Here is a 24,654-nt window from a genome sequence, read left to right on the forward strand (position 1 = left end):
ATAGCCTGCTTCACTTTCTGGCAGACGAACAAAAAGCCTGAATCCATTTTCTGTCACATTTGTACATGAACGTCGGCTAATCTCAACCCAGCAACACCTTTAATGAGTTTAGACACCTTAGATTTTAATTCATGATCAGATTTTATCAACTCCAGTTTGGTATTGCACTTAGATTCATGTTATGTGTTGCACGACTGAGAACTGGTCTGGCATAAAAACAGCTGCTAAACAAAACATATAACACATGTATATATTTTGTACTAATTAGACAAGACATGCTAATTTGCTGTAGCTTTAAACCACATATGATTTTAAACGTCTCTTCTAAACCTTTTGGGAAACAGGCACATTTCACAACTATTCCTTTAAAAAAGTAAAAATCAATGACTAAGAAATGTGCACTGCTCTGAGTGTCATCTTGTGATCGCTCTTAGACGTGTCAACCCCGATACCATGATAGAAAAAATAAATGCCTATAATCTTGTTTTATACATCGTCATAGCTCTGAAATTAAAAACAGAACAAGCATATGGAGCCGACATCATTGTTATTTAGAGAAAAGCCAACATTTATTAATCTGAATTGTACCAACACACCAACATAGTCCAAAGCACTATGAAGCAGAGTGTGAAAGACACCCAGTGATAAATTTCTTCATTTTTAGATAAATTATAGCAATGGTCCAAACAAAAAAATGCTTCGTAACTAAAGCAACCCTCAGAAAGAGAGGGTGTGTGTGCACTGTCCGTCTTTCCAAATCTACACGTAACCTTCACACGGAAAGAGTCTTTACTTTGGTCATACACTCAAAAAAATATCAATCTTCCCAAATAACTGCATCAGAAGAGGCTTGTCAACCAAGGCTAAGGGATATGATGGTTAAAAAAATGCTTTTAAGATGTCACCTGTAAATGAAGCTCAAATTGTAGTGAGACCCGTCCATGATTTATTAGAGTTCCTTCCTCTTAGTCTCAGTGTTATGCTTACATGAAAGTGACCGTGACATACGAGCAGTTCACGGGGGAGCTGTTCAGTGTTTTTTTGAGTGCCGCCATCTAAATGATGTACAAAGGCCTTGACGTTCCACAAGTCAGTTTTATCGTATAATTGTGTGAACAGGATAATGAACTTGTTTGCACAAAATAACTCGTGCAAACAAGATAAAAAATATACATATATCACCTTCTACTGGGATCAGATCATCTGCACATCTTCACATTTTCAGAATAAATGTCGAGAACAACGTGACGGGCAAACATACTGCAGCACAGCCTGCTGCACGTATACACCCTTTATATATAAAAACCAAACCCAAGTTTCATTCCTTTTGTTTTTAAAAATCATATCAATACAAACTGCATCATTATCAAGGCATATGAAAGTCATTACATGTACGCTCATCTGTTTCCAGAGCAGAGGAAGATGTCAATAAACCTGATGTCAAAAAAAAATAAATGAGGAGGAGGGGGCAACCATGTTGACTAACAGATGTCTTGCACGCACGTATGTGATATAAAAGGTCTCTTATGCTTTGCTTCAGCTGAGACAACTGGCATATAAGCTCTCTCTCTCTGGACATCAGCCAGTGCTAAACACTCTTGCTCCCTGTTCCTCCTGCTCCTCCTCCATTTTGGCGAGCGCTGGCCTTTATTTCCATGGAGAGGAGGAGAGATAGTCATAATAACAGGGTTTTGGCTGGAGTGGGTAGTGGGGTAGTGGGGGATGTACCCGCCTGCCCAATAGCACGCAGACCAGGGATTCCAGTGTAGGCCATCTGTGAGGGATGAACAAACATGGTGGGTGGCAGCTTCTCTCAACAGGAGCAGTTCCCACAGCCTTTCACACTGTTGAGGATCTCCTCCTGCAATTTCTTCCTCTCCTCCTCCTTCTGGGACAGCCGCTCGGCCCGCGGCTCGGCCGAGTTCTTGCTGCTGTTCAGGATTCTGCTGTTCTGAGCGTTCCAGAGGTTTCCGTATAGGCTGCCAGCGGTGCTGAGCAGAGCCTGGTGGGTGCCTCGCTCCGCCACTTTACCCTAAGCAGAGAAAAGGAAACCAAATTATATGGAAAAAATAAAGTCTAAATGGTGGGGTGGGGGGTTTCACAGGACAATAAAAAGGGCTGTTAACACAGAATCATAGCTAGCATCTCTTCACGGCCACTCTCTCTGCAGACACCCCCCCCCCCCCCCCCCCCCTCCAATAAGAATCCCTGCCGCCTCCCCAACAACTGTTGCATTCCTCTTGCAAAACACGCAGACACGCACGCAAATCCACACACATGCCACACAGCCCTCCCACACAGTCACACACAAATGAAAGCACCCCCCTCCCCCCACCGCCCATGAGCATGCAGAGGTGTTGGCATCATCTTTAGTGCACCCAGGATGAACATGTGACTGCTTCCGCTCGTTATTTTAATGAGCACCCCAGGCAGTCCTCTGCTGGTGACACTAGCAAACGCCGTGGCGACATCACACGCAAACATGCCTCCTCGCCACGACCCTCTGATCCCCGCCATCTGACTCGGGAAACACGAACGGCACAGGCTCAACTCGCCGCAGTTCAAAGAGAGCCTCTTCTCATTTTATCCCATCTGACTCGAGCGCTGGCGGAAAATGTCACTTCACCTGTGTTACATTTTATTTGAACTCTTTCTTTCCAGATAATAACTGACTTCACTGTGTTGTGCTCTGCAACGTCTCCGAGCCCAAGCAGCTGGGACAGCTCTGTAATGCAGCACACAATAGCAAAGCACACCAAGTATCGCTGCTCACCTCCACCCTGACTTAAACGCATCTGACCGAAAAACCGCATAAAGCCATTTGTATGGCGAGCGCCGCGGAAAGACATGTTTAGTCGTGGATAGGGCCTCATCAGTGTCTGGGAAGCTGGCCCATACATTATTAGTCACCGAGACAAACAAGACACGCCATCTGACCAAAACACCCAGTTGAGTCTGACTGGTTTAATGAGCCCTTATGGAGAAAATAATACATTCACTTCTACCAACAGTGTCCTGTTGTTGTTGAAATTAATGAGAGAAGCTAAACAAAGCATGTTTTTATCACGTACATTCAAGAAAGGTAAATAAATGAGTGCCAAAAAAAAAAGAAAAAGAAAGGAGAGAGACAGACGACTTGCTAACTTATTTCTAGTTGCTGGCACAAGCGGTGCACTGGGGGTCACGCAGTGCGGGTCATCATCCTTCAATGTAAAATCGTCTAATTGGACTGGCAATTAACACACTGTGTGTTTATACTTGGGCACACTCAGCAGTCGTATGAAATTGCATTACACCTGAAGATGTTAATCAGGGCAGAATGAGATCAAGTAAAAAAAATAAATGGCTGAGTTCTCACCTCATTGAGCACTATAATCTCATCTGCGTCTACGATGGTGGAAAGCCTGTGGGCGATAAACACAGACGTCCTGTCCTTCACCATCTCCTTCATTGAAGTCAGGATGTTCTGGATGCACACAAGGACAAATAACATTACTACACTGTTAAGCTTTACAAGAGTACCCCCGTAATCCAAAGGAAAATATTTCCAAGTTTGCAATAACAAAGGTCTGAAAAGAAAGGGAGGAGGGGGGGAAAAAAGAGAGCATGAATGACAGGAAATATATGAAATGTACTCGCAAACTTTGATTTGAAAGAGAAGCTAAGTCAACACAATATTGCTCAGCAACATCCACCTCCATATGCTTTTTTCTTTGCAGTGTTTACATATGATAATTTAAAAACACCATCATGACGAGAAGCAAGAGAGAGAGGAAATAAAAAACTCAATTAACAACCACGTCTACTGCCCCACTCTTTTCCCTGAAGTTCAGTGAGGGCGTGCTGAACTTTCTCATTAAATGTAACATTTACAAAGACTGTGTGGTTTAAGCTGAGCTGGAGCTTAAGTAGGAGAAAACAGTGGCAGGTGGCAAGGGAGAACATGGGGGTGGTATGCGTGCGTGTGTGTGTGTGTGTGCAGCGGGTGTATGTCGCAGCAGGTATGTGACGCAGGAATGAGCTGAATTATTGTGTACCTACAGCAGGTGACTGAGTGGGTGCTTGTTCTGTTAAATGTGTATGCAGACATGCTAATGTGTGCGTGCAGCCGGGAGCGGGCATTTGTGGGTATATTAGAAATTGGTGCTAGTGTCTGTCACTGTCAGACTGACCTCTTCAGTGATGGAGTCCAGGGAGGAGGTTGCTTCGTCATACAGGAGGATGGGCGGATTCTTTAGTATCGCCCGTGCGATTGCGACCCGTTGCTTCTCCCCTCCTGGAACAAACCAGACGTCATAAATAGCGAGGCGAATGCCAAAACCTTTGAAATACGCGTTACTGCAAGTCTCTGTCTGACCCTTCTCGCTAGATAATTACCTCAAACTGAGGGCCAACACCTAGACTATACCAATGCTACACGTTTCAGTCTGGTAAGAAAAGGAAGAAGAAAAAAAAAAGAAAGGAAAAAAAACCAGACCTGATTTAATTGTGAAGAAAAATCAGCAGGACGCAAAGATTTCTCCCGCTGTGCCTGACTTTGCCTTTATTACATATGAGCCGTGTGCGGCCACTTGAAAGCGAGCGGTGTTCGGGGAGAGTAAATACTGCTGGCAGTGGAGAACAGAAATGAAGAAAGTTAGGAGTCTGAGAGCCCAGACTGCCTCCTTCCTCGTCCCCCACCCCCCACCCCCCACTCCCTTCCTCCTCTCGCAAACTCACAGGCAGCTGTCACGTACAGCCGCAGTGAAATTAATGAGAAGTTAGTCACGTCTTTATTTTGTCCATTCTCTCACTCACTCTGTCACTCCACATAAAGAAATCTGTGCTGCCAGTAATTGCATCTTGAATGCTGAGTGAAAATGCTCACACTATGTGTGTTTACGTGGGCTAAATGAGTTGCACAGTGATGCTAGGAACCTAATACTACACAGTCATGTGTAGATCAAATGAGGGTGACTAACTGTAAGGCAACATGCCATTAAACAAGTTCAGACTCTAAATTGAAGAAAATGTTGAAGTAATGACAGTACAGCGAGAGATTAATCACAATTAAAACTATTTCAAAAAGCCATGCTCAGAGGCGACATGTCAGGAAAGTCAGCTCAGCAGCTATATGATACAATGCTCCTGGTTCATTCATGGTACTTTCATATAAACATACTATGCTGAAACTAATGTTTCTAACAATGTGCTCATTTCATTGAATTTGATAACAAAGACAACAGAATTTATTTGAAAGAAAAGCTACAACATGTGCAACTCTTAAATAACAATGAGAACTTATTGCTTCATCTCTTTATTCTGCCCTACTTCACGGTCAAGATGACCTGCTGAAGTTCAAACTGAGCAGCCGTTACAGTGAACGTGGCATGGCTGTTGGTGTCAAATGGGCTGGTCACAAATTGCTGATATATTGAGAATTTTCCCACATAACCATCTGTACGGTTTATAGAGAATGATCTTAAAAAAGAAAGAGCGAGAGAGAATATCCTGTGTTCTCTGGATGAAAATGTTGATGCCAGAGATAAGAGGGGAATAGTCAGACTGCTCTGAGGCAACGAAGAGAAGAGCAGCACAATCCTGACTCGTATCAACAGTTCAGGCTAGTGATGGGGTGAAATGGTGGCAGATTTTGGGCCTGCTAATACCAACACAGCATGGTTTAAAGCCACCAGTCTACCTGAGTACTGTTGCTGACTAGGGATGGGTACCGGTATCCGGTGCCATCTGACATAAACGGTAACCAGACTGAAAAGCAGCGCACATTTCGGTGCTTTATTTCGGTGCTTTTTTTTTCCTGAGCTGTGATACACTTTAGATTCTAGCCAATCATTTTACGTTTCTGAGGCTAGTAGGCGGGGCCAGGTACGTACGTTCTTTTAGAGCAGAGCTACAGATTAAAAATGACCACGGCAAAGCGGTCAAAAGTCTGGCTGTACTTCACAGCAAAATATGCAAACTCAGCAGCCTGTAACAAGTGCTTTAAGCTGATACTGTGATACTGTCAAAGGAGGTAACACCTCAAATCCGATGAAACACCTGGCGACGCATAGCGTTTTTTTTAAAAGCCGAGAAATGCGCCGTATTTGATAGCTTGCTGTGAGACCTCACACCGAGCTGCGGGTGTGGTGCCTGTTATCGGACCCGGAGTTAGCAACATCCCCCAAAAACACGAAGAGGAGAGTCCTGGCCCCTAGCCCTGCCAGTGTAGCAGAAATGATGACAGATGATGATGGCAGCAGCAGCAGCCGTTCTTCTCTGCGTGAGTAGCTTAATGTTGTTCGTGTGTAATTTACGTTGAGTATGCTAACCACGTTATTACATTAATGCATGTAAGGTGAACTAGCAAACATCATCATAGCTACATGCGGCTGTCTTCTTGTTTGACGGCAGATACTCCCTTCACCCTGGCCAAAAAGGCTAAAATGACCAAAGAAAAAGTGGAAAACAGTTAAACATGAGCGGTTTTTGGATAAAGTTTGTGTTTTTTCCATTGTTTAAGCACTGCTTCCAGCCAAGAGTGATACCATATATGCCCCATAGCTGCAGAAAAGGCTAACATTGTTATCTTTTTACAAAAAAACAGCTGAACATGAGAGGTTTTTGGACCGATTTTGTGTTCTCCATTCTTTAAGCACCGGTTTAAGCACCATTTAAGCACCGGCACCGTTTCAAAAGTACCGGTTTGGGACCGGTATTGGATAAAACCTAAACGATACCCATCCCTATTGTATCCGTATTGTATCCATCCTATGATGGCTGCTTGCAGCAGGATAACATGTGCCATGTCACAAAGCTCAAATCATCCCAGACTGGTTTCTTGAACGCGACAGTGATTCCACTGCACTTAAACAGCCTTCGCAGTCACCAGATCTCAATGCAACAGAGCACCATTGAGATGTGGTAGAGCGAGAGATTCCAATCATGAATGCACAGCTGAAAAATCTTTAGCAGCTGTGAGATCTTTTCATGTCAATATGGACCAAAATAATGTTTCCAGCATGTTTCTGAATCCATCCCATGAAGAAATGAGGCAGTTCTGAGACCAAAAAAAGAGGTCAAAGCTAGTACTAGCAAGGCGTGCCTAATGATGTGGCTTCTAAGTGTATATAGTCAGTTAAACTGTGTTACGTTTATATTTTCATCTTAGAAAAAAATCAATTTTTCGCTATTAATTAAACATTTATAAAGTTATACAATTTACAATCCAGTGAAATAACATAAACAAAAAGTAGTTGATAACTGATTAAGCAAAATAGGGCTCAAAACATGTATTGTTATAACATTTTCCAACAAATGGTTTCAACAATGGTTTTGATTTTGGACTTTTAGCTGTTTGAACATAAATAACTAAATAAGAAGCCCATTTTTTTTCTTCTTCGAAAATTCCATTTGTCATGAATCATTCTTTTTTTGTGTGATTTTAAAATAAATGAATGGAACCAGTGGATACTCCTCAGTGAAAATAATAAAAAGCAAACAAACAAGAGAAACAGCCAGTCTTAGATTTCTGTATAACTACTATATTATAATGTGGAACTATTAGCGCGCAAATTATTAAGAGAATGGGTGTGATTTTCTTTTTTCCAGTGTAGTATACCATCCAGAAAAAAGCAAAACAAGGCTTTTCCGTGGCTTGCATGGAAAGAGCGTACTTAAACAGCAGGCATAATGATGCAGCTAACCTGACAGCTTGAGGCCCCGCTCCCCAACCTGGGTGTCATAGCCATTGGGCATCCTGAGGATAGCGTCATGGAGGCCTGCTAGACGAGCTACTTGATAGACCTCCTCTGGCGTGGCGTTGATTTTCCCGTAATGCAGGTTGTAGAAGATGGTGTTGTGGAACAGAACGGCATCCTGACAGAAACACAGTTAAGAAAAAAATAAGGCTTCAGAGATTATTTTTTTTGGTTTTTTTTAATTGCAGCAGTGAAAGAAACAGAAGACTGCAGTTACAAAGAAGGAGAACGTGAAGGAAGCAAATGACAAAAATATGTGCATGTACCATCTGTTCAGATCAGCCTCTGAGCTCACTGCAGTGAAAACCAAACTGAATTCAGCTCATTTCTGAATGCTATTGTTAATGGTTAATGTTACATTGTTCTTTGCTGCCCCCTTGTTGTGCTTAATCACTAACAATATATTATTACCTTTACCACTTAGAGACAAAAGGTCCATGTGCTTCTTCTGAGGAGGAGAAGGTTCAGACCCCACCACCCCACCCCCGCCAAAAACACAAAATAAAATAAATAAAAATCTCTGTGTGGCTGATAAAAACACTTTTTCATTTCTGTTTATTTCTGTGATGGATTTTCTCATACCTGAGGAACAACCCCCAAAAGCTTCCTCAGGCTGTCAAGGCTGACGTCTCGGATATTCTGCCCCGCTATGTAGATGTTCCCCCGCTGGGGCTCGTAGAAGCGGAACAAAAGCCGCACAATGGTGCTCTTCCTGCAACCAGACATGGAACCAATCGTCAGCATCCTTCTGTCTGTGAGCTGGGGGAGCTACACCCCCCACTCTACTGATGATATGTGATAAGACTGTCTAAGACATGCAAATAAGATGACACGGGCTGGGTTAAAGGTTTAACGTACAGCGCAGATCTCGGAAAGGTTACCTACCCCGACCCGCTGCCGCCAACTATAGCCACCTTCTTCCCAGCAGGTACTTCGAAGGACACTCCGTTTAGGACTTTCTGGCCCTCCAGGTATTCAAAATAGACATCCTCAAAGCGGATGGTGGCCTCCTGTGGTGTGATGGTTAATGGTGGGGCGAGATCCTTCTCCTAGAGCGCACCATCAGAGGGTTAAGACAGGCAAAATGGAAAAAGAAGGAAGGATCCAGAACAGCCACTGGCAGAGAAGGCTTAACATGATGCAACATTACTCCAACACCTTGTAAAGAGGCATACTGCTGGAGCACGGACCCTACATGGACTGCATAAAGCGAGACATTCACAGCAAATTTGAGAGGTCGTTTCAAAAAGGCCGTATGAATCTTCACACGCTGCCCTTCACAGTGATTGAAGGATCAATAGGCGTGAAAACTTTTGGTACATACTGAGCTCAGTCACAGTGCGGCGATGCAGCCAAGGTCAGCAGTGAATAAAACGCTGTCCTTAGCTTCAGAGTAAAAGCATGTTCTGCTCAATGTCTATACCACCTAATAGCAACATAATCACACACTATCCACCTCAGTCAATTAATACAAATAACTCTCAGTCCATTAGTATAAACAGATGATAATTTCACACCCTGCGACATGGGAAAAAAGCCAAAATAATTTGTCTTTTATTTAGTGTTGCAGCTTCAAGAGAGGGAGACTTTTAAATTTTTTTTACATCTACATAATTGGCCAGTGTGTTACCAAAAAAAGACCCCAACAAAACCCCCACATACTCAGACAGTAATGGCCTGCTGGGCAGCGCCATTCCACTGGGAATTACAATGGAGAGGAATATTACTGATGAGAGAAAAGTAACTGGACAGATTCATTTCTCTGACTGTAATTACAGGCTGCAGATGAGAATGGCCTTTGTATTGTTAGGAAGGAGGTGCCCATTTGCACTTAAGTGCACTCTTCTGACGCAACATAGGCTGTCTAAAACAAAGAAAGGAAAACGATCCATACAATGAAACATCCCATGAAATAAGAAAATCAAATAAATATGAGGTTTGCAGATTAGAAATTGTACAAATGTTGGGCATTTTATAATTTAAAGAGCAGGATCTGTCTAAACGTTCCTAATTTCTATAGGATGAAATTGTGCACTGGTGGTAGATTAATCCCACAATTATTTCATTATTTTAGTCATTTTTCAGGAAGTACTGATAGAATTGTTATTTGCACCCTCAGCTGGCAGGGGAACAATAAAGGAGACACTGAGAAAGCTGCACTGCAGGCAGAAGTGGCTTTTGTTAACAACAAAAAAAACATTAACAAGGCAAAAAATTTACTTTAAGAGGCTGCCAGCTTCTTCAACCTCTCCTGTAACCACAGGATGAGACAGACCAATACCGTGCTTTGAAAGCGCACTCAGTAATCACTAATGACCAAAATTATATGAGTGTAGCAATTTTAACAGAAAGCCATTCACTTAAGTGCAGTTTGACCTTTCATTTCTCCCCACTGACACTCCTTTGTTTCTGTCTGTTTTGCTACCACTAGTCATAATCAATAATTGCGCTGGAACACAACACAAATATTAGGCAAGTTAACAAGTTTATCATTTGTGTAGTCCAACAGATAATTGCAACACAACAAATTAACTGAAACACTGGAGTGAAATTAACTATAAAAACAAGGCAAACAAGGCCTAGTTTTTTTGGAGGGGGTTTAAAGAAAGCTTTTAATATACTACAAAACTCAGACTAAATTATGGATGCTCTAATTAAAAAAACACTGAATAAATCACTAAGTAAGCAGCCGATAGATCCACAAGAAATTCCCATGATATCCCCAAACTGATCGCATTAATGCAGCGAGCAATGTCATGCACTACAAGTGGCAATAGACGAGGAAGCACCTGAGTCACATGAAGCACGTAATTACTATGTTTGACTGCAACCTATCATTTTTTTTACAACACGTGCATAGGTTAGTCATGCAGCAATAAGAGAAACTCAGTCTGCTGTTAAAATCTTTTACCGCTCGCTTCTTTTTTTAAAATCTGCTGGAGAAAATGGATGGGTAACAGGCTTCATCACATTTTGGACTTGCCTTTATCTTCAATTTTTAAGATTCAACTCTGTGGAGATTCATTTATTCTGCTCTGATTCACCTATTCCGTTCTCTACCGTCAGGAGGAGAAAAAATAAATGTGAAGAAGCGCGTGACAGGCCGATAAGTTACCTTTATCTTGGTGTCGACGTTGAGCAGAGTGAAAAGAGTGTTCATGTCTATAAGGGCCTGTCTGGTCTCTCTGTACACTGTACCCAGGAAGTTTAAAGGGAGGGAGAGCTGAAAGAGCAGCCCGTTCACCATGACCAGGTCTCCCACCGTCATCGTACCTATAGAAAAGCAACAGAACAGCTTACAGCGATGCACATGCTCTCGCTCTACTGTATCATGTATGCGTCTTTGGATGCAAGATCCAAAAAAATAAATAACAGCCAAACCTTTTTTTCCTCCTTCTCTTTCTTTCAAGCTGAGAAAGTAGACAAACCATCTCCACCCCCTGTGATTTCAATTTCTGCATCAAAGCTATTTTATATCCTATTCATGCCACTTTTTCATGCTTGCTGTGTTTTGTTCTCATTTAGTTTCTATTATGCAGTTCAGGCAGAGTTTACTTTTCTTTTCCAGTTTCATCGGTCCATTTGATTTTGTTTTGAGATGTTTAAACTTATTTATGTCTAAACCCTATTTCCATTGTGTTCTTACCACAAATCATTGGCATGAAGAGTTATATTCAGCTCAAGTCAGTCTAGCAAGTTTTTTGGGGGTTTTTTTACCTTTACACATGGATCCAATTCAATTTATGGCTCAAAAGAAATCGGAAGCCCACAACAGACATTTACGTATCACCTTTCCAAGCTCCACACTCACCTGCTGCAATGCCCTTGCTAGCGAGCAGCATGATGGCGGTGAGGCCGACGCTGAAGATGGCACTCTGACCAAAGTTGAGCATGGCGAGTGTGGACGTGGTTTTTAAAGAGGATGACTCATAGATCTTCAGGAATCCATCATACCTTTCAGCTTCGTACTTTTCATTATTGAAATACTGCAGCAGAGATGAGAAGTATTAAGACACAGAGCACAGGCCACGGAGACAATGAGAACATTCACAAAAGGAATGAAAGAGTAAGTCGAGAGTGAAAGAGGGAGAGACTCAAATATGGTAATGGTTAAAGGTTAAGGAAGCATGGAGAGCCGTGTCGGCCAGATAGACACTTTTGCGCAGCCTGCCTCGAGGCTGCATTTGTTCTCTGTGACCGCTCTGGGCATAGTCTGGGTCTCAGTTGGCCTCTAAAGCACTTTTTCATGTCTCTGTCTCTTAATCTGCTCCCGTTAGATTTTAAAGGATGTGGAAAGCAATACAGCTGCCTTATCTTTGCATGGTGAAGATTTGGCAGTAAAACAGTAATAGCAGAATCACAACAAATGTTACAACTATTCGACAACTGGAACAAGAAAAAAAAGAGAGAGAAAAGCCTAAACATCCCGTGCAAGTTAAACAAGAATTGCTGCAGATTTTTCATCACCGACATTGTCATCATCCTCTGTGTTTACATCTGTAGCAGCTTACACAGACACCTAGATTACTAACGGAGTGCACATAGCTCTTTTAAGTGTTACACCACACAAGCAGCACTAATTCTGATTAAGACATACAGCTATCGTTTAAAGGGGGGGGAAAAAGAAAGCGCCTCAGCCACCAGCACTCTCCTGCACATCTCTTAAATTCGGCACATAAAACAACAATATAATCATAACAATCCTCCTCAACTCTGCTGCCAATTACCTAATATTGTTGCTGCACGGCTGTTTGTTTAGCTTGCATCATTGTTTCTCTGCTCTGGTTAAGTGGGCGATTTGCTTCTCTAGCTAACGGCAGTGGTGCTGTGCGGACACAGACCTGCCACTGATTTGCATATAAGGAAATGCACCAAATAAGCGAGACTAGAAAGTAGCGCATGGAGGACAAACCGAAGCAGTGCAAGGAGCCGTATTCAGGTTCTCATCCAGCCCTTTGTGAAAGTGGAACGGATTTCTGAGTGGGCGGAGATCTAATTACATATGCACACTCACAGCTCAGAGTGATGCTAAATCCGGCCGCATTGACACAGATGACACAAAATAACACAGAACAAAACGTTAAGAAAAACAGGACGCAAAATAATACGGCAAAGAAAATAACATGGTATCCAAAATATATCTGCAACGGCCAACGAAGCAATGAAACGCGACACTGATTATGTTTGTGTTTGTGCTGTGTACTAAAAGATTGCCTAAAAAGAGATTTAAAACTGAACGAGATAGAGTTTTAAGGTAATGTGACCTTGAGAAAAGTTTACAGTAATCTTTACTGATCACATCAGGCAGGTGAGACTCTTTCTCACTCATAAACCACCCAGGACTTCAGATGACATTTCTATTATATTTTTAAAGCCCCCAGTGGCAGATACCTTTCAGTCCAAAACTATAATTGGGACACAATTTGGGCCATTGACTAAACCGTGAAAATAGTCCTGAGTGTCCGGTGATAAATGTCTCATTGTTTGTAGCTACTGAAGTGACATTTACAGAAATGGTGGACAATTTCATACTGAGAAGAAGAGTGCCGCAGAGAATTAAGAGGAAGAAATGAAGACAAAGAAATATGAGAAAAGTAAAAACACAGGAAATTATGCTTTTATAATGTGTTAGAGCTGAAAAGAAAATAGCTGATGGAATAACCAACAGAGAATTAATCAAATATTTTGATATATTCAAGTAGAAATGCAAAAGAATTCCAAGTCTATGAATTGGGATAATTTGAGGTTTTTGTGACAGATAAAAATGATTCTGAAATAATTAATCCATGTTTTACAAACATTCTGACCTTATACATATATACAAAAGCATGCTTTAAATCATTTTCCTGAAATTTCGTCTAACATAATAACAACCATTCTCCAAGCCAAGGTTTGAGTGCTTTTGCAGCGTTTTTCTTATTGCTGGTGTTTGGCCTCTCAGGGCCACTGTATTATAGACCTCAAATAGATAATATAAATATTTAGATGGTGACATACACATTTGTTAATATCGATGTGCCTGGTCAAAGTCAGCTCAAGGAGCAGATTTGGTAGGTGTGTACAGGTGCGTGTGTGTGGGACATTTAAAACTCACCTTAACAGTCTCGTAGTTGAGCAGCGAGTCAATAGCTGCATTGCCTGCTTCGTTGTCTGCTTTGTTCATTTCTATTCTGAAACGAGTCCTGTGTGCACAGACACATGAACAACATGGCAGTCACTTGCATCAGTACAAAAACCCGGGTCATGGACCTTTCCGGACTGTGACACTGGCAGTTGGAGCTCCATTGAAGTAAATATTTGAAATTTATTTGGTTAAGTAATTTACATGCAACAGTATCAATTAAATGTTCACAGGAGTTCTTTCTTAATAGAGTAGAGTCTTGCTGACTCTCTTCCCTGGGAGAAATCTTCCTACTTTGAAATAATAGCTTCAGTGTGACTGGTAATTCCAGTCCTTAATGTGAGTAATGCACAGTTTGTAAATTTGGTCTACTCATTATTGCCACGATGAAGTTGCTTTTGAAAATGAAATGCTATTACATGCATTTCATTATCGACAAACTGAAAATCAAAACAGTGACTGGATTTTTTTTTTTTCCTATCAAAAATGATAGAAAACGGGAGTTTGGTGCAAATTCTGGCGAATCCTTATGTGTAATGGGTTGGTGTTGCCACGGATCAGGCTTGTTTTAATACATCTCATGAGCATTCGAACAGACTGGGCTCTGAGAAGTTTTAAAAAGAGGCTCTTTGTCATGTTCTAGCAGTTAATGAGCAGTTTATCCAACGTGGGTGGACAATGTGAGGCCGTTACTATCAGACAGAGGTGCTGACAAGGAGGCTGTACTTGGCTGGTGGCAAAATTTAGGCAATTTGGGAAACCATCGACTATCGTTTGATGGCTTAGCCTCTTGGAGCAAAGAGCTAATATTTCATAGCTTTCAGTGTAGCCACAAAATATTCCAGTTGTGTGCTCTGGTCTTTGATTACCACTTTGTAGTCAGAGTCCTTTTAACCAACTGAATTTGTGCAGACTTTGTTTGCAAATAGATAAACATTGTCTGACAAACTGGTTGTAATTGGAAATCAAAAAGTTTCTGGTACCAAGAAACATTTTTTAACATATTCATCCAATTTCAAAAACATTCTGTAAGTGGTTGAGACTTTTCTAAGAAACAACCACATCGATGCTAGGACCCAAGGTCTCACAGCAGAACACTGCATTGTAATCAATCTTATGTAATTTGTCGATGGCTTTAATCGTGGCTGATTTGTGGATTTCAAAGTGAGCATTTTTACAATGCAGAGAGCCACAGAAATGTTAACCGAATCTCTTTGAAGCGATTACAAATCTGAACAACAGGCAGACACAGAAAAAAAAGCAGAAAAAACATCAATCCTACCTCCACTGTGTGACGAGAATTGTGAAAATGGTATACGCTGATAAGGTACCCAAGGCCACTGCTGCAAACTGTCCGCCACACTTGTAATACTGCAGAGGAGAAAAGCACAGGCAGGAAGAAGCATCTTTTACATGCTGTAATTCAACAGCACTGTGATAAAAGTCAAGAGACCACATCAGACCAATCTATTAGCGTCACACGGTACTTTCAGAGGGTATTGTTTTTGATCATTCCACTGTGAAAGCAATGGTTACAAATGAATAGGAAAAGACAAGAAGTACTCATGATGACGCTTTAGCTATTTGGCCAGTGGAGTCTGCACTTGTTACAGGCAATCTGATCATCCACAGTGGAGTAATAGCACGAACTAAAAGATGAGCCCATCTTTCAGTGGAAGAAGGGGCATCTGTTTAGGGCACACTCCACAGGAGGACATTAAGATGCAAGAAAGCTTTAGGTTTCATCATTAGCACTAATGGGCCCACCAAAAGTTCACAGGGATTCATATTCCATTTAAAATGTAAATGAGATAGTATCTGTGAAATTAATTTCCGGGAAATCGGCTATGAGGAGTGGCAAGGTGATGTTAACATCAATCACTGAAACAGCAACACCAATAAGAAGTAAAAGCTGAAAAAGAATGCATAAGCACACTGTGTGGTAGTTTGTGTCTTCATTTACACCTATAACTCACCAAAATGGCACTGACGAGGGCCATCTCAAAGACCGTGGGACCGAGATTGAAGACGAGTGCGCTCAAGACAAAAGAGATCCCCCGCGTGCCGCGGTCGATGGCCTTGGACAGCGCCCCTGTCTGTCGGCTGAGATGGAAACCCAGATCCAGATTGTGCAAGTGCAGGAAGACGTTCTTTGCTATGCGTCGGATGGAGCTCTGGGCCACCTTGCCGAACACGGTGTTCCTCAGCTCGTTGAAGAAGGCTGCACAAGCCCGTGAGGCACCATCTGGGATAGCGGAGGAGATGGAGAGTTTAGGACACCTGCTGTGAAAAGCAGGGAGGTTTAAACTGCAGAAAGTGAGAAACTATTGCCATCCTGAGCACGGGAGACTGTTAAAAGGCAGCAAAACAAGAATATGACCCACACTTGTCTTGTCCTATTAAACAGAACGCAGCACATTGAGGCACTTAAGACTAGACAGGTTTTAGGCTCATTGACTACTCTGAGGAGACGGATCGTATGAGGTGGCAAGACAAGTCTTTCGCATCATCTCTGGTCTGCAAGCCCTGCAATGCTACAGCAGCAGTCTCCCCTCTGTAATTACAAAGCAGAATGCTGTCTGAAGCCTCACTACTATAGCGGGCCAGCTCACTGCAGACTGAAGGGAGGGAGGGTATCCGAGTGTTCAGCAAGGCATTGAGCGTGTATACCGACAGAACAGAGCAACAGAGACAAGGTTTTATAAGAATGAAATGTTAAGGTGTGATCAAGTTGTCAATAAACAGGCTTAATTTGAATGCAGCGTCTAGACTTTCAGTGAAGGAGAGAAGTGGAAGCAAGCATGTCTTTATGTTAAAGAAATTATCCAATAATAAGATTTTTTTTTCAAAGGATCATTAATATACAGCAAGAAAACTGAGCTGTTCAGTCCGATAGCAACTCCAATTAAATACTAAAAAGAAAAGTCAGTTCATCTGAGCTCTCACACTGCTCATAAATTGTTTTACAAGCAGATGGCTAGCATGACTGTCACAAATTGATATTAGTCTGTGTTTGAATGACATGTGGTCTTCCTGTGGTGATTTCACTGAGTTGTGTGAATACATGGCACATCTGCTGAGACCAAAGTCAGGGCAATAATCGCTCTGTCTGCCGCTCTTCGTGGGGCTGTAATGTGGCGTTAAATAGAAATGCTCATCTAATGAACAATGTGTCCACATCTGACAAGGTAGGATGAGCACGGTGCACCCTTTTCAGCCAAATTACACCAGACACTGCAACCTACAAGCACTGTGTCCTCTGTGTCACAAAGAAGAATCTTAAAAAAATGAAATCTCCCTTTTGTAACAGCATCCTCATTTTCTTTCCTCATTCATTTTTCTTTGTCACCCCAATTCATCTCATCTTGAGCCCCCGTCATGTGCTTCAACTGTAGTATTAGTGTATAAGACCTAAGTGGGCTTATTAGAACAAGTGGCTACAGGGCTAGCATACAGAGCTTACAAGCTGATCTTAGTGAAGGCCACAGTGACTTACAGTGGTTGTTAGTATTGTCATGTTTATTCATTTTATACTGCTTTCCAGCAGCAGTTCCCAGAAATCCTACGCTAATCAGGAAGGCACGTCACATTCACATCTCACTCCTGACTTTTTTCTTGTACTCACAGAAGCATTTAGACAAAGAGAAGAAAAAGGTGACCCCAAAAAAAGAAGTGAAAGAAGCAACCCTGGCCTCGCCACAGCACGAAAAAAATAACTACCTAACCACTTTCAAAGGACATTGCAATTTCTTCTCCACTGCTTTATAAATCTATTCACCTCTGTTTGCCTTGAGAGCTCACAGGTATCATACATGATCGTCCTCAGCACTCACGAGAGGGTCGTGAGGATTAAAAGGAACTCAGACACAGAACGAAGCTCATAATGTAAATAATGTGAGCGAGTAGCAGAGGTTGTGCCGTGGCATTGATATGAATGTGATGAGAAAGGTCAGCCTGTAGATAATAGGCAGTCCCACAGTCCCATCTGATGAGCGCGGCACCTGCCAGTGCAATACAAGTCTGGGACTTACAGCCAATCAGCACGGCCGTTGCCATGGTAGCCACAGTGCTTGGCGCGTCATTTAGGTTCAGCATGTGTCCCGACATCTGGTTAAGCTCGTCCACTGCATACTTAAACATGAAGGGCACCATCACATTGGTGATCTGGGAAGGGAGAGAGAGAGGGACAAAACACTCAGAGGAGGAAACAGTTTCAAATAGCCTATTAAACTGACATATGTGTCCAGAGTCTTCTTTTTCTGGCTTTCTGTGGTGTCTCTGTGTGTGCAAACCTCACAGGTCTAGAAAGTAAAACTCCACTGTTACAAAGTAAAAACCAAGATTACCATTCAGGTGCATTCAGTTATGTGTATGCATGGTATGGTATGCTGGGTAGTGTGCATGCATGCATATGTTTTCATTGTGACTGGCTGTGCTGGTGCTGGAGAGGAGGCTGGTGCTTCCTGCTAATGGAATTGAAATGGTTATTAGGGCTAATTAAAAGCACAGGGACAGCTGTGTGACTCAGGCTGGGCGGTCCGCTGCGCATTAGGACAGACAGAAAACACGGCATCACAGAGCAAAGCATTTTCATTTTTAAAAACCATTTCATTTGAACATCTCAACCTCTAACACGGGGGTTACTTTATGTTCCTTTACCCCATCGAATTCTGTGGGGTATAAATTTAATAAAATATGACCAGCATATGTGAAATAAACCTGTGCCACCTCTGATGTATGAAGGACACCTAATAATGGCCCATTTAAAGTGCAAAAGCTACATCTCTAGGGTTCCTGCTTAATACTCTTGGGTATTATGCTCAGACAATAGAAGTCCTCTGAGTCCCTCAAGGAAAAACAATATCTGCCACTTTGCTACCAAGACAACAGAACATGACACAAAAATAGCCTGAGCCTATTATCACAGGGCCAAAACATGTCCTCAATTTTACCACTAATACATGATAAGGTTGGATGCGCTCTTCAAATCCATTAACGAGCAATGCTGGAGATTAAATTGACACTATGTCAATCTGTACCTCGCAGTATGTCATCCCATAATAGAGATGCTGTGTCAAGTAGCGGAGAAAGGCTTCGGGCTACAAAGAATTAGCTTAAGCTTATAGCAAGGCATGCAGACAGAGAAGGCTTTCTTTGAGGGCAACAAAAACAAGAGCTAGTATATAATCATTTATTTGAAATGAAAATGTCACCGATAATGTCCCTTGCAGAGGTGTGATGCACTTTAACCGCATAATTATTCTGCTGATTTAAAAATTGCATCCACACTGCTGGTGCTTTTAGTTCAAACAGACATACTGCAGAAATCAAGGTTAACTCCAGCCAAGCAGGAAAAAGGGAGGAGAAGATTGGATTGCATGTATGAGCTCTCTCCTCTTTAGCACACACTAGAGGGAGCCATGCTGAGTGGCAGCAGGACACGGTTATTGAGGAGCTGTGAATTTCTGATTGTTTTCCAGGGTGTAAATTAGAGACCATCAACAAATGAAGAGGGAATGCATCACGCGATGATTGGTGCATGCCATTAATTATTTCATAAGACGCTGTTTTAAATGCATGACTGTTTTAGTTTCACATGGGATCTTTACCAAAAGGTGATCACCCATCGTGAGTACTCATGATGTTTAAACACAGGGTGGTCAGAGCTGAGAGGTTAATTGATTAAGCAAGAACATTTTTTTTTCTTAAAATAAATAAATATATATATGTCAAAAAGATTAGCGTTTTAATATGCTTAATTTGTGTTTCAGTAGCGCTACCTGCTGTGGCGACCCCTTGTGAGTAGCTGAAAGTAGCTTTTAGTACACAACTACAGAGTCACTTGTATCTCGTAACACAGCATCACTGTAGTAAATTCTCAAAAAGTTAAGAAAACAAGCTGATCAAAGCAAAACTTCATCCTAAAAAACTACCAGTACAGCTGTTTGTGTGCCAAAAATGATACAATTTTTTTGAAATCCTAACACTCATTAATTGAATTGCTTCCTGGATGACAGAAAACCAAAAGCAATAAGATATATAAACAGTGACGATACATCAAATTTACACAAAAAAGCATAATTTCCTGCAATAAACTGAGGACCTGTTCAGTGTGTACCCTGCCCCTTGTCGCACGACATCTGCGATAGGCTGTACAGGCTCGACCCGATGACCCTGAACTGGATAAGCAGTTAAGCAAATGAATGGATGTGCAAAATCACTGTATACAAAAGTGAAGCTACAGGTCAACTTTCTGCAAAGTAATGACATGCTGGTATAATTAATGACTAATTGACGCCACCCTTGCAAGAATTACATGTTGTAAATGTTTATTTGTTGGGGTTTGTTTTCATTAAAAATGAATGAAGCAGGTCCTGAATGCAATACTGAACGCCCCAATTTCATCTGTTGGGCTTCAGAGCACTTCACATCCACATTATCAGGCTTTTCACTTCAGTCTCATCCTACAACAACAGTGCCAAAAAAAAAAAGCTGGTGGCAAATAATAAAACCAAGCATTTCCTAACACAGAGTTTGTTAGACCTATTCAAATGACTTGGCTTGACACTGGCATTTTTTCATGACACTTGCTTCACAGATCTTACATTTTTGCACGTACTGAATTTCAAAAATTCAATTTTTCTGGAAATCTGTGAACGTTTTTTAGTTTAATGACAGCATAACTTTTCAAAAAGAAAGTGTGGATATGGCACGTTTACCCTTGTGCCCTCTCTTAAGCCTGAAATCAGCAGGAAATCTACAGTGTAACTGGTAACCCCTCTTAACCTGATGCCATAACGCTCCAGGCCAATCAGAATGTTCAAGCATTGCTGTAACACCAATAACATTGGTTTAAAAACAAAGGGCTTTTCAACACTGGTTTTGCACACAGATTTCCCCAGGTTCTGTTAATATTTTAATATCAAATATTTTGGATTTTATATATTGAGAAAAAAATTTTTTTTTTAAACTTCTTGCTTGAACTGCTGTCAAAAAGCCAAATTAGTATTTGTGTGAATTATTTTTAGCATTCATTCAAGTTTTTGCCCATGTTTTTATACATTATATTGAAAAAAGACACATGCATGCATAACAAAACAAACACAATTTCTCACTTTTTAAAACTGATTTCTTGTCTTTAGCATTTTTAATTAAACAGAGCTGAAATTATTTGCAAATTCGATTAATCTTTTTTTTTTTGGTAAAATATAATACACATTTTTATGATGACTGTTATAACTAATAATGGTGGATTTAACTGAACCCAGTGGTAACCTTGGATTATAACCTCTCTTCGTCACTGTGTTTCACTGTGAAAAGCCATGTACATGATTTACCGAATTGTTTCTTAACATACTGATGATGTCCTTGCCTAAAACATCTACCAGGGGAGAAATTAATAATCCTCATTTCCAATTACCAATTCTCTAAAATGCATCTCTTTTGAAAACAGTAACAAATTAAAATGAGCAGCAACATGCAAGAATGACTCTGAAGCTGTGGGAATATATGATGAGTGAAGACTGCAGGGGTTTTGTGCTAGTTAACAACTCTGTCTACAATCAGCTGAATTTATTTTGTCAAAGTATCTTGCTTTCATCTAAGAATATCTGGCTCCTAATGTCACAAGGGAGGGCATTAGCTGTTAGCTAACCTTCTTCTTCAGGGTGGAACAAATCCACAAAGCATAAAGCAGAAGTAATGTGATAAAAATATCAGTTGTTGTTAGGTAAGTCCAAGTAATGTGGCTAATCACCAGTCAAACTAATTAAATTCTCTTTATATGATATGTATAAAAATAAATAAAAGAGAAATTAAGCTTACCTTGGATCCAGCGAGCAGGCCCAGAGAGAGTGCAACACGGGCTCGCAGGTCGGGTCTATCCTTCGGCCACACGTAAGACAGCATCGCAGACAGGATTTGAGCTGAATTCACCTCCTTCAGCTGTGTAAAAGACACAGCAGCAAACTTTATTTATTCAATAGAACACCTTGTAAAATATGTGGGATAACTGCTATGTTAACAGTCTAATGTGCCTCACTGGGCAATACTGGCAAACACCATACATTTAGCATTCAGTGTTGACAATCCCAGTAACCTAAAGATGGCTCTCTGGGCACGCACGTAGAACATCAAATGTCAACAGGAGTCCCCAAGGAGATATGGCAGCCACGATGACAGCAGAGTCTCCAGGTGGACTTGGGGATCCAGTCTGACACTACAAGTCCCACGAGATACCTGGGCTGTCATCCCAGCTGAGGCCGAGAGCCCACTGGTGCCAGCATAGCTGTTTACCCACGCTCCAACACACATCTGCCACAGGGACTCTCCACAGGCCGGAGAATATGCAGTAATTCCTCTAATCCACTCAATATGGTGGCACCATGTTACGACGCTGCTGTATGGCAGCACCTCCTAACAAATTACAGTGAAAGTGCGCCCAGCACCTGCTTTTAATCAAATACAATCAGCAATGTGTGACACTGCTGAGGGAGGATTAAAATGAACAGTTTAATGCACTACTGAAGTTTCTGTAAGGCCCAACTTCGTTACAGTTACTCGTTTTATCTGGAAATATTAAATGTAACTCAGCTTTCAGTTAAACTCTTCAATGTGGAGTTAATATTAATACCTAACCCAAGTTCTTGTAAAACGAATGTCTCTTTTATTCAAGTCACATAACATATGTGAAATTCTCAGGAGTCTTATTTTAGCGTTTCGCCCATTAGGCAATGAAGCCATTAAGAGTTTAAGAGTTCAGCCCCCTAACCCAATTTGACAGAGAAAACTCATTTGACCAGCAATAAGACAGTCTGTGTCAACGCAACATGCGGTTACATTTCCAGGTAGGTGTACATTAGATTACGGCATAAGGTTTCAGAGGGATTTGCAATTATGATGTAACTACAGCGTAGATTCAATGCAGCAGTTTAAATCAGCTTTAAGGCTGCGTAACACCAAACTGATTCACAGATATGACACTGTTTAGTTTTGTCATCTTAAGAATAACAATGGTCAGCATTTTCAAACAAAAAAAATTAAAGGTTTCATGTCATCCAAGCATGAAAAGTTTCACTAAGTAATCATTAAAACACGGTACCGTACTCACCACATTTTTTGGGTCTGCGCTTAGTCCCCCGCCTGCATTTCCGTGCCAACATGTCCGTTTGTCTGTCACCTGTAAGTGCTGTGGAAGGGGAATTCACTGTTACCCTATATTAATTAATTTGAATAACAGGACGCCAATATGTGATTATTTCTTAATACACACTTACTTTTGCAGCTTCCAAAATCTGACGACTTTTTTCGCTCCTGTTGGTGCTCCATGTTGCCGTTCGTAGGTGTGGAGGTGAACTTGACTGAAACACACAAGAGCACTGATTTTACCAATGTTCCTAAATGTTTCAATAATCATGTTTACCACACAGAGAGAAAGTGTAAAGCAGTAAATAAAAGCAAGTAAAATTTAATAACCCAAAATTCACATCATGTAAAACAAAGAGCAGCTGTGCATGTTTGATTTGTCACAGTTTTTACTCCGGATGCACTTCCCTTCTATATTCGATTCCTCCCAGAATCAAATGGAGGATTTTTTACCTCTTTAGGCAAATGGGTAAACCACTACGCTCACATCATTTAAACAAATAAGTACTAAATATTTAATTCATTGTGTGATTTCAGCAAATTTTTTAAGCATTCATAGTCGGAGTTCAAAGGTTATGCAAACCAAACAAACAGAAGAGAAGTTGCCTAAACTGGTTTTTAAATAAAGGTTTGGTAAACGTTTTGAAACACCGAGAACAGGATATACCACACTGAAGCACAGTAATGGATCAAGCAGGACCTGAGTGCTTAAAAACACAGCATCTGTATGGTTCATTTAAGATCAAACTGAGCGTAAACCTACCCTGTAATAAGACTCCAGTGACTATGAGTGAAATAGGTTAACATGTTTGATACTTTCATTTCCTATAAGACACAGCACGACTGTAAACATCCCTCTTATCTGTTTTGACCTGCCATGTGAAGATGACAGATGAACGGCATACTTAACATGAGGTGAGAGTGAACCGTTCTAGTGTCAGACACATTAAATGGGAATGTGACAACTTGGAAGAGTTGGAGCTAAGAATGAATAACTTCTAAAAACAGTAAATGTGCCAAATAATTTATGACAGCGCGTTTACGTGACATGACAGTTACCCTAGGTTTGACAGGGTGGGACGGTCTTATCTAAGTTTTCAGTAAAGACCGATAACACGTGACTGGGACCTTTGACAGGCGTCAGACTTTGCACGCGCACACACACACACATATTGAACTGTATTTTTAAGAAGCCTGTTTGACTTTGACGTGATTTCCGTTCAGCTGACATACATTCAAAACTAATAACGACGTTATGACATAACATGAGTAACCTAAGTCGTTAAGTTAATGCAGGGTTAGCTACTTAGCCAGCTACTTAAAGCAAACCCAAACGGCTCTTTTAACAGATGACAACCGCCTGTTTCTCTAACAAACCAGAAAACAAATCATCTATCTAGGTATCATTCCTGAAAGTTACTTAGAAAGACTTTTTCTCTGCCCTTGCCTGGTGGCTAAAAGCACCGTGTCCTCTCTGACCAGCCCCGTCCTCACTCACCGGATATGTGCTTTGGCGTGCATGGCCAGCCCCCGGCTCATTACGACTTTTATTCCATACATGATACGAGCTCGTCTGCCGAATGAGAAGCGCTAGTTTTCGTTTTTGAAAGTGAATGCCGCATTTCAGCGGTGCCAACATCAGCGCCATGT

At 41.4% G+C, this 24,654-nt stretch overlaps 1 protein-coding gene across 1 annotated transcript; it reads right to left on the reverse strand.

Moving 5' to 3' along the window:
* Positions 1–541: 541 nt before the first annotated feature.
* On the reverse strand, positions 542–24,652 carry abcb7 (ATP-binding cassette, sub-family B (MDR/TAP), member 7). Its single transcript, XM_085476894.1, has 16 exons — positions 24,503–24,652; positions 23,136–23,219; positions 22,970–23,047; positions 21,685–21,804; positions 17,892–18,024; positions 15,837–16,105; positions 15,143–15,231; positions 13,834–13,921; positions 11,551–11,725; positions 10,855–11,012; positions 8,625–8,788; positions 8,322–8,451; positions 7,686–7,857; positions 4,173–4,276; positions 3,359–3,466; positions 542–2,032 (listed from the first exon to the last, which is right to left on the reverse strand). Exons 1-16 carry the CDS (start codon positions 24,650–24,652, stop codon positions 1,814–1,816), a joined length of 2,241 nt encoding a protein of 746 aa, XP_085333020.1. The 3' UTR covers positions 542–1,813.
* Between the last annotated feature and the right edge of the window lie 2 nt (positions 24,653–24,654).

This window comes from Copadichromis virginalis, linkage group LG2, assembly GCF_057382275.1.
Source record: "Copadichromis virginalis isolate Kocher_CV1m ecotype Utaka linkage group LG2, C_Virginalis_male_GT1.1, whole genome shotgun sequence".
Classification (NCBI taxonomy): domain Eukaryota; kingdom Metazoa; phylum Chordata; class Actinopteri; order Cichliformes; family Cichlidae; genus Copadichromis; species Copadichromis virginalis.

Excerpts from the sequence above, each read along its gene's own strand:
- abcb7 (XM_085476894.1), bottom strand. The coding sequence starts at position 24,652 with ATGGCGCTGATGTTGGCACCGCTGAAATGCGGCATTCACTTTCAAAAA. Across the intron at positions 23,048-23,135 it reads AGATTTTGGAAGCTGCAAAA|CACTTACAGGTGACAGACAA; the intron begins GTAAGTGTGTAT and ends CCCCTTCCACAG. Across the intron at positions 8,452-8,624 it reads GTTGGCGGCAGCGGGTCGGG|GAAGAGCACCATTGTGCGGC; the intron begins GTAGGTAACCTT and ends GTCTGGTTGCAG.